Source organism: Juglans regia, chromosome 7 (assembly GCF_001411555.2).
Source record: "Juglans regia cultivar Chandler chromosome 7, Walnut 2.0, whole genome shotgun sequence".
Lineage (NCBI taxonomy): Eukaryota > Viridiplantae > Streptophyta > Magnoliopsida > Fagales > Juglandaceae > Juglans > Juglans regia.
This window is the reverse complement of record NC_049907.1, coordinates 6,465,086-6,482,972: the sequence shown is the minus strand read 5'-3', so window position 1 is coordinate 6,482,972 and position 17,887 is coordinate 6,465,086. Positions and strand designations below refer to the sequence as shown.

General features: G+C 32.8%; 1 protein-coding gene across 1 annotated transcript; it reads right to left on the bottom strand.

The window, feature by feature from the left end:
* Window positions 1-1,461: 1,461 nt before the first annotated feature.
* On the bottom strand, window positions 1,462-8,330 carry LOC108985886 (homeobox-leucine zipper protein ANTHOCYANINLESS 2-like). The gene is made up of 9 exons (XM_018958346.2): window positions 7,423-8,330; window positions 7,049-7,263; window positions 6,830-6,947; window positions 6,040-6,729; window positions 5,699-5,800; window positions 5,391-5,603; window positions 3,440-3,617; window positions 2,978-3,345; window positions 1,462-2,253 (listed from the first exon to the last, which is right to left on the bottom strand). Exons 1-9 carry the CDS (start codon window positions 7,612-7,614, stop codon window positions 1,858-1,860), a joined length of 2,472 nt encoding a protein of 823 aa, XP_018813891.1. The 5' UTR covers window positions 7,615-8,330; the 3' UTR covers window positions 1,462-1,857.
* Window positions 8,331-17,887: the final 9,557 nt, after the last annotated feature.

Below are 17,887 nucleotides of genomic sequence, written 5' to 3'. Positions count from 1 at the left end.
CGCGATTTGGTGAGCCAAACTGTTTGTATCTAATAAGACTCAACGAGTTTGGGTTTGATATTATTGAATTCGAGTCAAAACATCCCTCTTGACCCATTAAGATTTGTACTAAAAATCAAAATACCCCAACCATAACTTTAATATTGGATTTCTGTTTTTATTTTCGGATTGCAATATTGATTATATTATATTTTAAAATTTGAAAATATTGATATTTTCATTATTAGTTAGTTTTATATTTTTGAGAGTTATTGTGATTTTAATTTTTATATTAAATTATGTTAGTTAAATCAAATGGATTATTCGGATCAGTTCCATCAATTTACATAAAACGGATTGAAATGAGTGAGGTTGTTCAACCTAGTTCTAAGCAATTAATAATGATTCAAAATGGGTCATGTCATATTAATCTATTATTTTAATGAGTTGTATTAATATTTAAAAGTCTGACTTGATAGATTTTAATGAATTATATTCGGATTTATCCATATAATATAATATAATATATATTTATATGACTTGATAGGATACGACCAGTTATCACAATTTACCATCCCTAATTTTTAATTATACTTTCGAGTGATTTATTCTATCTATCACTTATATAACAACCTCTAGAAAATGTTACAACATAGCAAGTGGGACAAGGCGACAAAGAACATTACTGTGTAAAAATAAAAAGTAACTTTTGAATTCTTTAATGATTGAGTGAATAAATAATAAAGTTAAAGTATTTACAAGCCTAATACGTAACACGATATTTATTACAGGAAAATACTACCTTATCCACTTTATTTGGCCGCTATATTTAATAGTTGGTCAAAAATTTATTCTTTTTATTTCGTGATTAAAAAAATAATTTTAAATATATTAATATATATTTTTATTTTTTAAAAAAATATTTAAATATATTAAATAATATAATAAATAAATAACACCTAAACGGTACGCACATCAATAAAAATGGGACGGCATATTAGTCCCACCCTTTATTACAAATCCCAATATATTTATAAAGAGTATCCAAATACCATTATTTTTTTAATGCAAGTAAACTTATCATGAGTGGTGCCAGAATGCTGCACAGCTTTTACAGCTGGCCATCTCGCTAGTATAAATTTTATATTTTATTTTATATTTTTTAAACATAATTAAATATTTTTAAAAAATATATCAATATATTAAAAATAATTTTATTAATTATTAAAAAATTAAAAACATAAACATGAGTACAAACTCATAGAACATACTAGAATTTGAATTTTCCGTATATCATTCTTATATATTATTGGTGTGTGAATAAAGATGCTTAAAAATAAATTTATTCTACACATTACTAACAAAATAATGGTTAGGGGATGAATAGCGCCATTTCTTAATTAAAACTTGCAACACTTGAAACACCTAATTTCTGGAAAGTAATAAAAATATAAAATAATAATCGAATTTCATAATTAAAAAAAAAAAAAGGACCCATTCTGGTTTTTTTTTTTCGTTCTTAAGTTTTTCTCAAAGTTATTTAGCAACCTGAGTTAACACGATGGTTGACCTGAGTCAATACCCGAACCACCACCACCCTTGCCTTGCCTTTGTGTTAGAACGGACACGACATTGACTGGACTAAGTCCTATGATGACCTTTACCCACAATGCAAGGAGCTCTCACGCGCGGTTCGTTCTTGACTCAACACCCACCGAACCCACTGAGTCTTTACTCACTCACTCAATCCACTCGCAAACAAACAGCTACCCACCCCTATAAATAAAGAAATAGAAAAACTAAATTAATAACACGACATCCACAAACGTTGTTACAACAACGTTAAAATAGTAAAAAACACGTGAGTATCAACTCCCGTCAGCTTTCACACTGTAGAGCAGCCTTGATCTTCTGCACCGTGCAGGAGATCAGATTGTTGACAGTCTCCACCGATTCCACTGTCAACTTAGCCGTAGGAAGGCTATTCACCAGTATTTGAAACGCAACCGTTAGGAGTGACCCACTCACCCTGTGTGGCCCCGGCCCGGCCCCACCGCCTCCATTGGCGGTGGCTGTACCTGGCCCACGCGACCCCGGTCCATCCGGGACGATGGCGAAGCCAGAGGGGAGCAGTGCCACGTAGGCCGAATCGCCGCCATTCATCACCACGTGCATGGCCGGAATGTCCACCGGCGCGTAGACTACTAGCGATCCAGCCGCGTCTATGCACGTCTCCTGCAGTATTAACATGCTGCTCTGGTTCGCGTTCATGGCCTGCATCACACACAGTTGCACGCAGAATAAATGACCCTCACTATCTTCAAAATTTACAGGCAACGCCATTTCAGGGTTTTAGTCGGGAAAAATTCTATTATTTGTTGATGCTGTAAGGTTTAATTTAAAAAAAAAAAAACATAAATTAAAATTAAAAAATGCTAAACTTAATTTTCAATATGTTAATTATCTATATGCTGAAAATTATAAAATTTAAAATTAAATTTAAATAAAAAACTAACAAAACGAGTGTAAATACATAATACCGCACATTAAAACTTGCAACATCAATGATACAGCTGGTATTTTCCTATAATTATTTATATTTTTATTAAAAAAGATGAGGCTTGAAAACAGATTAAAAATAAGCAAATATATTTTCTAAATAGTGAGAAAAAAATGTAATAAAATAATCCGAAACGTCAAATCACAAAAGATATAAATCAGTAAAATCTTTACAAAGATATTATTTGGTGATGACAAAGAGACAACTATCCAAAATTGACTTTTTTAAAAAGGTTAACAAAGCGAGCAGCGGGCCTTTTTCTGATCCAAAAATTGTCCTCGTAGATACTTCCAATTTCCAAAACGGTCCTTTTGGGTTAACCTTTATCGCTAAACGACAAATCGTTTGACCTTTCCACACGGGACCACATGACATTTTATCTTTTGCCAGGCAACATTTTCGAGAAAGGAGGACATAAAAGTGAGAGAGAGCACTTACGCCAGCACGTAGGAGAGAGACGCAGTTTCCGTGATCTTGGCCTTTGGCGATGTGGGCCATCTCCTGCATGGGTCCACCGTTGGATAATATGTCCCACTCGCTTCTCAGCCGTTCATCGCGTAGAAAGTCAAACAGTTTCTGTGGCGAAACCGGTAACCAGACCGACGTCGCTGCGCTCAGCACTATACCCGGCGGCTCCCCTGGATCGTCCACGCTCTTCCTCGTCATCACCCTTACGTCTTCGTCCACATTACCGGCTTGTAGTTTGTTCCATTTGTGCACCGTCGACGCGCACACGCCGGCGCAGAAGTTGTCGGTCATTCGTTGCGCCAGCTTCAACATGCTTCGTCTCCCACCGGCAGTTATGGCTACAGAGCACACCACAAACATTATGGTTTAGTACGACGAACGTATGCATGCGAAAGTCCGAAAGCAATGGTGGATGTGTTTTGCGTAATTTACCGGCCGTGTGGTCTCGGGCAGGGACGGTGGACGACATGAGGATGGCTAGGCACTCGCATTGCCGTTGAAGGGTTGCGATCCAGCGTTGGGCGCCAAAGCCCATGCCGGAGCTTAGCAATGGCCGGTAGAGCTGATGCACTTGGCTCTCATCGTACTCTGCATGCTCGACCCATGTCACCTGTTTTTCGATATATATTACACCAAATATTAATCGCAAAAACGGAAAAGGAATTAAAACAGAAAAATAAAGAACGCTTGGGGCCTTTTATTATTTTGCTTTAAAAAACATAAAAAGAACTCCATGGATTGGAATTTTTCAAGAAATAATACAGCTGAAAATAAATGCTATAATCCCGTTATAAAATCATAGACTCTGCAGAAGAAGCTGACAGTCAAACTGTGTATGCTGACACACTGGTGGGAGTGATGGAGTGTTGAAATTGTAGAGTATTGAAACTTAGTTCAATAATTTATTTCAAAAACTCGATATATAATGTCAACAACGAAGTTAATTTATATTATATTATATATATATAAGGCAAATCTGAGGAGATGGATTAAGAAGATTGAACTCAATCAGACAGACAAGATATCACACAGACCTCGAGCACAGGCATATACAATAATGCAAAAGTGGAAGTCTCGGAAGATTTTAGATGAACGACGTGGGAACTGTAGAGGGTGACATCGAAATGTGTACTGGTTTGTGTCTAGCTCACTCTAGATAGTCAGTCATATAACAACAAATAAGCCAGTCCTGGAGGTTTGACTTCGAGGTCTCACTGATAGGTAAAGAAAACTCTTTTTTCTTTTTTTTATGGGTGAGAAAGGAGGATGGGAAATGGACATATCAACGGCTGGAACCAGGTCACATGCAGGAACATGAATAGAATAATGAAAGGGGCCGGGGGAATAACAAAGGCAGCATCAAAGATTGGAATAGAAGCATCAAATATGTATTTTATTCTACCAATGTTGTTTGAAGATTACAAAGCGATTTTGTTAATTAGAAGGATATGATATTAATGTATCCAGGGTACAGAAATTTTAGTAAGTAATAGCAGCTTCTGTTGATAAAATAATGTTCTTCCTCGGTTTGGATGCCATTAGATTGTTGTATATTAAGTGCAGATAAGCAAGTCTAGTTGTTGAAACAAATATATAAGTGTGAGTAGAAGCAGCATCATCATCCAAGTAAATAAAATTATTAGCCTTTGGGAAAGTCCAGAAAAGCACGAGAATCGAGTTCAAAGACAAACGATGCAAGTGATATTATAGCAAGTAATAGCTAGACAAATAATGTTTCACTACTGCATGAGAAACTAAGCGGCTTTGGAACACGATTGCCTATGATTTTTGACCAGCTGTGCTAAGAGCTCTTTGCATTTACTTTAAAAACTGATTTAAAAAAAAAAAAAAAAAAAAAATACCACAAGCACTGTAAAAAAGCAAAACATAAAAGTGAAGGGAATGAGTCACATTATTAAGTAGACACAAAGTAAATTTATAAACTACGTAGTACTTCAGATTATACAGTTATTTTTATTGTAAAATATATCTAATAGATCTCATGAAACTACATCAGTTTGTGAGTTTACTTTATGTAATCTCTTTATATATTTAGGAGTTCTTTATTAAGTATCCTTTATTAAGTATTCTCAGGATTTAGCCATATTGTATGACATTTTGTGATATAGAATGAGAATATCAAGTCATTCATCATCCGAGAGTACTTCGAAAATACTCTCAGAAAACTAGCCGCGAAGTCAGAAAAGTAGGTAGAAAACTATCTTTAGGAAAAAATCCTAGTTGTTTAATTGTGCAAACACAATTTAAACATAATTTCCTAAACATAATTATCATGTTCTAGCAAAATAGATATATATAAGAGGGAATATATGCAGAGAAAAATTTTTTTTTTCCAAATTAAGAGTGTAGGTTGTTAATTTACCTTGGAGTACCCATTGGGCATATCTTGCACAACACACCCAGAAGGAAGCCTCCTGCAGTTTACAAATGTGGGAGCAGCCGACGTTTCTCGGATGCTGTCAATGGATACATCAACCACAGCCCACACACCCTCTGCGTGCTGCTTGCAGAATCGGAGGAAATTGACCTCTCGAACCGGAACCAAAGGCGAAAGAACTTGCAGCTCAGCATGCATCTGAAATCAAAATTGCAAAATTATCAAGTACAATTGTCAACACCTTAGTGTATATATACACACACATATATATAGACAGACATCAACTTAATTACCAGTTGAAGTGCTCCATTTCTGGTTCCACCCATACCACTAGATATCACATCAGTGGTAGAGGTTCTGGCAATCATACAAGGAAACATCTCTGCCCATCGATTCTGTGAAAATTTAAAAAAAAACAAAACAAAACAAAACAACACACTAGAATTAATCTCTATAGAATGTGTTCAGAACTAAATTCGAAGTAAATATACATGCACATGATCAAGTACTACTGGTATTGCATGGTTTCTTAGAATTCACCAATTATCAAAGAGATAAAACAAAAAAGAACCATAAATTAAGCAATTTCCCTCACAAATTTTCTCTAAGAAAATCGAGCAGGTCTACTGCTTACCGAGTCCATGAGTGTCTCAACAAGAGCCAAGCTGTTGATAATGACCATACCAGTCTCCCTAGAAGCCTCGGTGACAAAACCATTTGGTTTCATGCCAATGCAAGGTGTGAAAGTTCTCAAATATTCCTCGAGGTTCAGCATTTCTCTCCTACCTTCCAAGCTCCTGACCCAGAGACTCTCATCAGTCTGTGCCATTTTAACCAATTCATCCATGGCAGCCAAGGCCAGCTCTAGAAACATAGACCTCTCGATAGATCTATCAAGGCCAGTCAAACTAGATGGGGGTCTAGCCGGAGGCACCACCGGCAAAACACCGGAAATCCCAACACCGAAATCGGGTCCCAAAGGCAATGTTGTGGCCACATGGCTTAAACCAGCAAAGCCATTGCTCCCTACTCCGAGTTCCAAACTTGAACTTGGCAATGGAGGACCAATTGCGTTAGCCAATGATGAAATGGGACGTCCGAGAAACTTGCCTGCGAGCGCACAGACACGGTCTAGCTCATCCTTTAACCGGGCGTTCTCAATCCTAAGATGCTGCTCTTCAAGTGAAATTTCACCGATAATTGCCGGACCACCGCAGTTTGAGCAAATCGGATTCCTCATTGCATCTCTGATAGACATGTTTTCCGCCCTAAGCTTATCGTTTTCTTGTCTAAGCAACGAGTTCTCGTGACGTTCCAATTGGGTCTGGTGCAAATAACGACAAAATCAAGTTTCATCGATCAAAGCAAAAGTCTCTTGCTTAGCCATGGAGAAAAGTGACTGTAAGGTTGTTCTCGCGGATTACCTTCATTTGGGTACGGCGATTCTGGAACCAGAATTTGACCTGTCTGGTTTCCAAGCAAAGCCTCTTGCTAAGCTCCAATCTTTGTTTCTCATCAGGATGAGGACACTCCTTAAATAGACTGGTAAGAGAAAACGAAAAACAAAATAGGCAGAAAATCAGCAACCTCTCATAAACTAAAGATTTCTGAAGAGTGGAATTAATTTGGAAGGAAATACAGACGATTCGAGTTCTTGGATTTGCTGTGGCGTGTGTCGGTGGTAACGCTTTTTTCTCGGAGGATTGTCGGCCGCGTCCAGATCGTCCCCAGAAGCGCCGTCCATGTTATCGCTGCCAGATCTGCTCTCATGCTCTTCGTCTCTGCTCCTCCTCCCAAGATTAACTTCAAAATTCTCAGCCATTCTAGCCACATCTGCTTGCCCGTCGATATTCGGTTGCTGCACCAAAAACAAGACATAAAAATAGAAAAACAAACAAGCACGCCGGCCAGAGGAACCAAACATCAGTTTTTTGCTTCTTAAACTCGAGAGAAAGAACGATAAACGATGTCAATCAGAGCAAGAAGATCTGAGTAAGAGAAGGTTTGGCGTACGTACAAGACCGAGAGAGAGTCCAGGGCTGGAGTTGAACATGGATTTGGTGAGAGGCGGAGTGACAAGGCGGGGATGAGCAAGTGCACCGGCGGGCATGTTGTGGTTGTTGTTTCCGTTGCTGTTGTTGTAAGAAATATCGGCCACGACTCTCGCACCGCCACCGGTAGTATTCTCGAGGAAACCCCCAAAACTCATCAAAGAAGTCCCTTTTCTTTCTTTTCTCTGCTGTAATCGCTTATCTTTCTCCCTCCTTTCTCTTTGTGGATTTGCTTTCTATTCCTTCTCTACGAATTTACAAGGAAGCGCTACAATCTTATTGACTGAGTCGCTTCATTTTCCCACAGTTTTGCTCTCAGTAAACCAAACCAGGAATCACAAACACAATAATGCTTAGAAAAAAGGACCCGAGTCTCTCTCCAACAACCTTTTTAAGCAGGCCAAGTACACAAGTATAAAGAAACAATGAAAGGAAAAAAATCAGAGAGGATAGAGGAGACAAAAGGTTTAAGCCCAAATGTCTCCAACTCCCTCTCCGCAAGAGAAACTGGTTTTAGATTGGAGAGAAAGAAAGAGAAAGAAGGCAAGCAAACACTTTATTCTAAGCTTAGCTCTTCGTTCTCTATCTCTCTCTCTCGCTGTATCTAAAAGTCTGCTCTTTTTTCCGTTCCTAGGTCTGCAAAATGGTCCAAAGAAGGACTAAAACGAACTGGGTGGGGGCTGGTGGAAAACGGGGAACCCTAGTTTTGAGTGAGTGTTAACCCATTCTCTGCATGCTCGACCAAGCTGAAGCTCCTGGGATTGAAAAATGAAATTAAAATAAGAGAGAGAAAACGAAAGGTTTCGTTTCCACAGAGGAGAGAGAGAGAGAGAGAGAGAGAGAGGAGAGGGAGAGTGTGAAGATAAAACGCACTATGTGGAGTCTTCGAAGCCTTACAAATATATACCTCCAAAAAGGGATCGGTTGACTATGTGATCTGCGAAAACAAACGAGGTCGTCACTGATCCGTCTCAAAGTCTTTTAAGGAATGCAGTGGGAAAAACATGTAAATCCTTATTAACCCCGCTGTTTATAGAGCGCTGTAAGAAAAAGGAGAGATACATCATACAATGACAGAGATTCAGATCCATGGCCGATGCCTACCCCTCTCTCTCTCTCTGGGCTTTCATTCTTGGGATCTGTGAGGAATAAGACCATAACTTAGGTGAAGATTATTCATTATACACAGAAATATTCTCGAAAACTATACTTCTTCGAATGATACACACGATCAAACGTCTTGGAGCTGACCAGATAAGTAAGAGGTTTTGGCAGTTTAGTCGATTTTGGATGCACTTGGTTTCCCATATTTGTTTTTTCTTTTGATTTTTTGCAACTCATGCAAGCATTGTAATCAGTCTATATATGGCTATTTTAAAAGCATAAATCGCAAATGCGAAACAGCATACTAGAAGAAATGTAGATATATATATGGATCAAGTTCAAGTTCAAGTTCAAATCACAAATTCAATGGTTCAATTATGGTTTCTTAATTTTTATTTAAGTGTCGGTTCACGCCATATTCTTGTACTTAATTTTATCGAAGTAAATTATTAATGTTATATATTTATAATTTTACTTTATAAATAGCAGTGATATATTTTATTAGTAAAAAGCAATACTACTATTTTATTTTATCATTCTCAGTCAGAGTTGCCAAGGTGATATATTTTAAGTAGATAATATATAAAATTATTTATAATGCGCGACATAAATAGTGTGATTGAAAATGAGACAATTAAGAATGAAAAACATAATTTCATTATAAATTAAATCAATTATCATGCGAATCCGCCTAATACATATTGGCATTGGCATGGAAAGAGCAAAAATAGTTGAAAAATCACAAGTCTGTTTTTACTATATATCTGCGTTATATATAAAATTAATATTTCAAATTAATAAAATTACTGGTGTAATTATAAGCCTTGGTTTCTCAATCTTTTAGGTAAATAATTAATGATCATACATAGCAGTAAAATCAATGTCCTTACATTATTAGAGCATAAAGTCCCAATGGATCGAACTCTTTATCAATCTTTACTGCAGTAAAATCAATGTCCTTACATTATTAGAGCATAAGGTCCCAATGGCTCGAACTCTTTATCAATGTCCTTACTCTTTATCATCCTATATAGATATATAACACATAATTTTGGTCATGGACTTAATATATTTTTATTTTATAAAAGTATTTTAGTCACAAATTTTTTTTTATAAAAATAAACTAAATCACAAATTGACATGGTTTAATATGATATATTAGATTATAAAGTTATTTTTATTGTAAAATATATATAGCATATCATATGAAGTCACCTCCTTAAGTATCACAGTGTATCATCATACCAAGGGGTTGGCCTAAGTGGTGAAGGTTTTAGTCTTAGGTACAAGGTTCAACATTTAGTGAGTACAAACAATCTTTTGGGGTCACACCTCCTAAAAAAAAGTTAACGATTTAATCAGTTCTGTATAGAAAATTTTTTAAAAGTACGGTGTATTAAATTGAGATTTATTCTACAGAAATAAATCTAAAGATTCTTACCTTGGAGAGTTTCCGCAACATTTAAAAAAAAAATGAAATCATGTCGGTAGTTTTCTATGACTAAATTATTTGAAGTCTCTTTAATTTCTAGAGGGCAGGGAAGTTATCTTTTAACTATAAATAATTTCTAAAGGCAATTTGAACCCTGGGGCAAGGTTCAACTAATTTATAAGAAATTATCTCGGGTGCGTTAGTCATGCACATGATATAATAATTTAAATAAAAAAAAGTGAAAAAGTCAATAATTTATTTATCTGAAAAAAAAATATAAAATTAAAGAAAGATTAAAAATTAAGATTAAAAAAACAATCTAAACTTCAGTAAGGTATAAGTATTGGTCCGCATCCATATTAAATTATCTATTTACTTTCTATATAATAATAAAATATTATTAATTTTTTATTTTTAAAAAATTAAAACAAAAATAAAGAAAAATGAATACAATGTCAAAATAAAAAGGATATGAAAAAAAAATATCAATTAATGTGCGCCGTGGGGCTATTAAGGATTTGTTAGTAAAACATGATCATTTATTAAATTCTACAAAAGAGCTACACGTCAAATGATCAAAAGTTTTAAGGGTATTTAGGTAAAATATGATTTTTTATTAAATTCTATAAAGGATCTACACGTCAAATGATGAAAAATTTTAAGGATATTTTAATAAAACATGATTTAGTGAACATAACGGATAAAAAACAAAAATTACTATTTTCATTATTATAATATAGTAGATATATATATATATATTTATATATGCTTGGATTTTGTTTTTTGGGCAGAAGTTGGTAGCTAGCTAGGAGTGTTAATATTCTTCATGATACTAATAATAAAATCATGGGTTTTCAAAGTTTTTTGAATCATAATTGCCTTTATCTTTGAATCGATAGAGAAACGTTTTCCAATGTAATTAATTAAGAAAGAAAATTGTGATCGGATCGGATGCTATGTACGTACCTGCAGGAATCTAATAAATAGTAATGGATGGATGGTGGTAATCATGAACAAACAATATTTAGACGTTCGTTTCCACAGAAATTGGATTCATTGAAATAATTAAGAACATTAATTATTTTTGGGGGCCTCTATATACGTACATGAATGAATCGATCGATTATATATCAATCTGCATCCACCTTCAAGAGTACTTTTAATTCATCAGCTCATTAATTAATAAATTTATATCCAGCATTAATTTGCTGAAATATATAGTAGGCCGATTACCATATACGTACTGATGATCATATTCAATCTACTTCTCATATAATTATCTGCAGTATGCATGAATGCAGCTACATCTTGTAACACACACACATCACACACGTACAGAAATTTGGATCATTAATTAATTGGATGAAATATTCAGTTTTAGTGAATGATCTTGGGCTTGATCAATTTGCTCGAATGAAATAATTCGCTGGTAAATTGAAGTTTCCCAAAATATATTAATTTAAAATTACTAGGTATAAGTATTTATATATATATATATATATATATATATATATAACATTTATGATTTGTTGAAGTAATTCCAAGACTTGCTACTTACTGATCTAAATCGCTTGATATGTAATTTTGTTTTCATTTTTATCTGATAATGATAAATAATCTAAAGTGTGTAATCTACGTTTCTTATTATAGACAATATATATGATATGTTTCATTAAATCATGACTTGTTTTAAAAATTTAAATTAATGAAAAATAATAAATTTAATTATTTAAATTATATCTTGACGAATTCCCTTAATAAGTAGACTCACACGTGAAAATAAACTAACGAGATAATGAAATGTAAAGCCTGGATTTCAAAAGTTTAAGTTGACGAGAGAATATAAACTTCAAATTTTAATGACATCATACCTTCATTGATATCATAGTATATCCAACTGATTAATGGTCATCTTGACGCCATACTTGGGCGTTCTTAAAGCTCGACTTATCATAATATATGATTTAAAATAGAAGGGTATTGTTACGTCTACATAGAATGACTTGATATATTATAAATAAATTTAATATATATACTATAATTAAGTCATGTAAATATAAAAAATTTATCCCCAATGTATATTTCGAAAAGTATATTTTATTTTTTTATTTTTATATTTTGTTTTTCATGTGTTTTTTAAAACATCATAAACATTTTTTTAAAAAAATAAAAAATTCACAATATCATTAAAATATAATTTTTTAATCATTAAATAAAAAAAATAAAAAAAAAACTTCAGTTCACACATTCGGAACAAATTTTCTGTAGATTTAGCATTTCTGATTGTTTTTACACCCAGATTTAATGCCTAGTCTAGTTGTTAGCTTCACAGCTAGCGAAAAATTAATGTGCAAATTTCAACTTTTATTAGGTTCGATTTGTTGACAATAGATAGTTTTTTTTCGTGTATGTGTGGCAAGAGATCATAGCTATTAGCTAGTGTCTTCTGATTGTGTAACATCCACGTCGCTACATCTAGAAAATGGGTACTTAACAATTAATGGTACGTGTGCGGTTGTAAACCTTTGGTCCAAAAGTTTTGGAGACGAGGTAGTCTATAACCCTAACCTTAACTTTAATCTTGTGAGTATTAATATAGAGTAATACTGATATTTGAAAACTTCTATATCACATATTGTTTACGTGACATAATTTAATATAGAAGATAAATTTTAAAAATTAAATCTTACAAATCAGATTTTACCATTTAAGTGATGTGGATAATAAACTTTACAGACCGGCCCGAAAATAGGATATTAATCCATTAATATATCTTTTTTTCTTTAAATAATATATACTTTTTTTTATACAAAGAGCGGGGGTTCAAACTTGTTTCTCCTATTCAGAGATCAGGTTCTATGTCATCTGATTAAAAAGATCTTGGCTCAAGTAATATATAATTAATAGTAGGGTCAACACCTCATACTATATATTTAAACAATTCTGCTACAGGTACCCAGAGTTGGGTACCTATTGCGAAACCGTGTGACGTTATTTTTATATTATTATTTTAATAAATAAGTTAAAAAAAAAAAAAAAACACAATTTCATAAACCTATTATACGTCAAACTCATCTATGTTTTCATTTCAAAAATCCTCAAAAATCATATTCATTCCTTGCCAAACTCATTCCTATTTTGCATCAACCATCTTGCCTTCGTGCCGTCGAACCCGTCATGAAGGAAAGCACCGAGAAGACACGTAAGTGTAACGGCGCGAGGAAAGCGACCATTTTGCTTTTTCCTCATCCACTGTTGCGTTTCATCGCGGTCGTGTACTTTCCCTCTTTTTCTTTCTTCTTCCTTCTCGGCTTCCATTCATCTCGTTCCAAAAAAAGTCAAGTCTTTGAGTCTGAAGTGGAGGATTCTTTTGGTTTCCTTCTTTGAAAACTCTCTTGTCTTTGCCTACCTTATTCCTCAACCTAAGAATAAGTCTAACTTTCTCTTCCTCTTTCCTATTACTTATTCTCTTTCTACTTCTAGAATCTATATAAAGCTCATTCATTCATCACCCACGAGTCCCGGATAGTTTTTACCATTGGGTTTTGACAATTATAAGAGAAATCTCATTTGGGTTTTAGTCCCTTTTTTTTTTTTTTTTCGAGTTTCTGAGTTTTGAGAATCTGAATTTGTGTTGGGTTTCGAGTGAATCTTGAGTAGCTGATACATTGCCGCGGGAAGAAAAAAATATTGTACAGGAACTTTGATAGATTGTCTCGGGTGTTTCGGTGCAAGTTCAATCCTGAAGATAAGGTAAACTGGTGAATATTTTCTCGAGTGGAGTTTGATTTCTAAAAGACTGGTTAACTGGGTGGAACTTGATTTCTGAAAGATTTTTACATTTGAAAACACACCGTTTAAGCTGAGTTGGAACCCGAGTATACGGGGTGGGGTGTACGTGTGTCTCGGGTGAAAGTAGCTTTTTTGATATTTAAATCAATTTCCTGCTTATTGATCTCGTGCCAACATGCATGAACTAGGATGTTTTTCTTTTCTTTTTCCATTGCTAATAACAAAGGTTGAAACATTAAGGTTTTGTTTGGATGTTGAAGTGAGTTGAGTTGAATTAAATTGAGATGATAAAATATTGTTAGAATATTATTTTTTAATATTATTATTATTTTAAAATTTGAAAAAGTTGAATTGTTTATTATATTTTGTATTGGAATTTAAAAAAGTTGTAATGATGAGTTGATATGAATTGATATGACTTTGAGATCCAAACGAAACCTAAGCTGCAGGTTCCAATACGAGATCCATTAAATAAGGTTTAAATTTTGAATAATATTATTCTTTATTCTAAATTTTGTTACATCTAAATATATTAATTGGTATGGCACATTTTAAATGACTTCAAATGTTAACCACTTACTTAAATAAGATGTATTACATTAATAAAAACATTTAACTTAATATGATTAGATAAGTGAATCAAGTGCAAAGTGTCTCAATACTAAACATATATATATATATATATATATATATATAGACACACACAATCAAAATGGTGCCTCTCTTATTTGAAAAAGACTAATCAATAGTCTCTTGGTAGTAGTGATTGACTTGTGGTACAACTGGTACGCCAATGTGCCATCACTTTACAGTAATAAAAGAAAGAGTGAGATTACTTAATAGGAGAGGAAAATGTTAAATTCGGTTTGAATATAAAAACAGTTTTATATCATCATATTTTATTATTATAATTTTTTAAAATTTTTTATGTAAAATATAATAAATAATTTAATTTTTTTAAATCTCAAAATAATAATTTATTATTTGATTTAACTTTTAATTTTAATAAAAAATCATCTTTATCTCCTAAATGACACTCAAGTTTTATTCCATCATTTTGATATCTCGTATATATTTTTTTAAATATTTAAATATATTTAAAAAAAGAAAAAGAAAAAGAATATAATTGTACCAGTGATAATTTTGCAGATGGGACAAAATTATGGGAACAACTAACAAGGGAGAAATGTACGTCATTAATATTCGGGTCGTTCTACGAAAACCGATGAATGATCGATTGTTTTATTTTTTATTTTTTTTAAACATTAAGAAAAATATTTCTTTAATATTTAAGAAAAAAAACATCAATTCAATACATTTCTTAACATTTAAGAAAAAAAAAATAAAAAGGTGCAACTATTCGGTAGACCATCGGCCTACCTAGCATTTCTCTTAGGATGAGTTTGAATGTTAAAATGAGTTGAATTGAGATGATAAAATATTATTAAAATATTATTTTTTAATATTATTATTATTTTAAAATTTAAAAAAGTTAAATTATTTATTATATTTTATGTTAGAATTTAAAAAAATTATAATGATGAATTGAGATGAATTAAGAGTAATTTATGTTCCAAACGTACCCTTAATATTTACCATGAGATTTCGAGCGTTGTTTGGTAAATTTAGAATTAAAATATTGTCTCTTGCGAGCGAAGATATATATCCCCAGATCCGATACCGATAAATAATTGATGACATAATTGATGATTAGTGCCTTAAATTATCATTTATCTCACAAATCTAAATTGATAAAAATAAATAAATAAAATTATTTCAATCATATTTGAATAATGATACAATTTTTTAGTAATTTTAATTTTTAATTTCTTGTGAATTAATTTAACAGGTGATGGTGTCACTGTGCATTGTAATTATGGTAATTTTGGAAGTCAAATGCTATAAAAAGGACATACTTTATATTTTATATTTAAACAATAAACTACATATATTTTTAACCAAAGTGGCAGTAAATAAATTAGATGTGCAAAAGGATCGATGTGTAAGTGATCAAGTCATGTACCAAATATATAGAAGTCATAACATTATAGTGAGTGAAGCATTTAAAAGAAAAATAAAGATAAAAAGGATAAGTGACAAAAGTTCGAAACCCAAGTGCAAAATAAGCAGATGATCATGGACCACCAAAAGATGCGGTTTGTTGTAGTCGAGTAGACAGACTACTGAAAGATTGCAATCGCAGACCGCAGCCATGCACTAAAGGATCGTAAACTATAATTAATTTCACACTTTTGTCGGATATTCTCGCTTTCACTACTTAATTTCATGTCCTCGTTCAAAGAAAGCAGAAACATATATAAAATGATTATAGGAATGCTATATTTATAAAAAAAAATTATATAAATTGACATGATCAAACCACATTAATTTATAAGATTATTTTTATGTAATCATTTTGTAGCTAGTTAGAATATTTCCCAAACAATAATATTTAGGATTAAAAAGTGTTGATCTTTGGGTATCATCCAAAAAATAATGCACGAGTCAACGAATTGGCATCATGTGTCAAACAAACCTTAAATATTCAATTACATATATATATATATATATAGGCATCGAAAGCCTAATTTTGCAACGGTTTGTAAGCACTATGTGCTAGTTTGAGAGCAACATTAACTCTAGTATTTTCTTGCAAATTGAAGGTACTTGAGGAATATAATGGTGGTCGGAAAGTGGTAGATGATGATCAGAACATTTCCAACCTAGAGATCAAAATCATGGGATGATAGACAAAACAGAGACCAGGAAAGAGATGATCAAGAGGTGAGGGAGGAGATGGCTGTTTTTTGTTTTTATAGAAAAGGGAGACAATATTTTAGTCTGAGAGTAGAAAGAAAGAGATGGGAGAATACCACTCTTGATCATGTGTTGTTTCAGTCATTTTGATGGCCATTGGCCATAGTCTGCAGCCACAGCTCACAAGATCAAAATCTAGTGAGTGAGATGAAGGCCGCGAGTATGGAGGAGAGGAATTCAAGGAAAAGATCATCAGAGGGGAGAGAGAGAACATAGCTCGCAAATCACTCACATTGAGCCAAGGTTTCTCACTTGGTTGTCCCCTCTATACCCCACTACTTTTTATTTAAAGGGCCACATGCCATGTCTGCTACCTGACAAATTCATGGCCTAATTCTTTTTTTTTTTTTGATAGTGATAGGATTATTATCTTATTACTATTTATTTATTGTTTAAGTATATTTTAACTTTACTAATATTTCATTTCTTAATCATTAAAACAATATATAACTTTACTAATATTTCATTTCTTAATCATTAAGTAAAATTAAAAATTAAAAAAAAATCAAATACAAATTAAGTAGTAAATGGGTAGTAATAAGATGGTAACACTATTATTATTCATTCTTTTTACTCAAAAAGGGATATCATTATTAATTAGAAAGTTTTTATTTTAAAGAGAAATTATTTGCGAATTGTCTTATAAATTTATATTAAATGGAAGGTATTTTTGTAAAATATGTCTAAAATATTTATAAGATAAATAATCTTTTTAATTATTTGATAACACATCAATAATTGATGAATGGATAATATATAGTTAACAATTCGACGGATAATATTTCTCTTTCTATCAAATTACATGTATATTTTGATGTTAAAGGTTAAGAAGATGAACAATATGTGACGTGCCTTGATGTGATCCTTATAATGATTGCACATTTTATTTTTAGTTAGTTCGAAGGGTATAATGATTACAAGTTTTGCTATACATTAGTCATTATTTATTTTTATATTTGATAATTTTTTTTTTTTTATAAAATGTGAATTAATATTTTTCATAAGATATGAGGTATAAGATAGTTAATAATAATTGATGAGAAAAATTACTCTAACGAGTACAACATGACATTTTAGGTGATAATTTGTTCATCATGTATATATGAAGATTCAAGTTGGTGGAACTTGTCTATTCGTTGAGCACAATGCCAATACGTACCCTAAAATCCATGGACGTGACATAAAATTGAGAACAATATCTCCCACACCATTAGAGCAATAGATAATATTCGAGGGAACACACAGGTACGTACCATAGCTGCCAGGCAACTATGATTGATCACCTA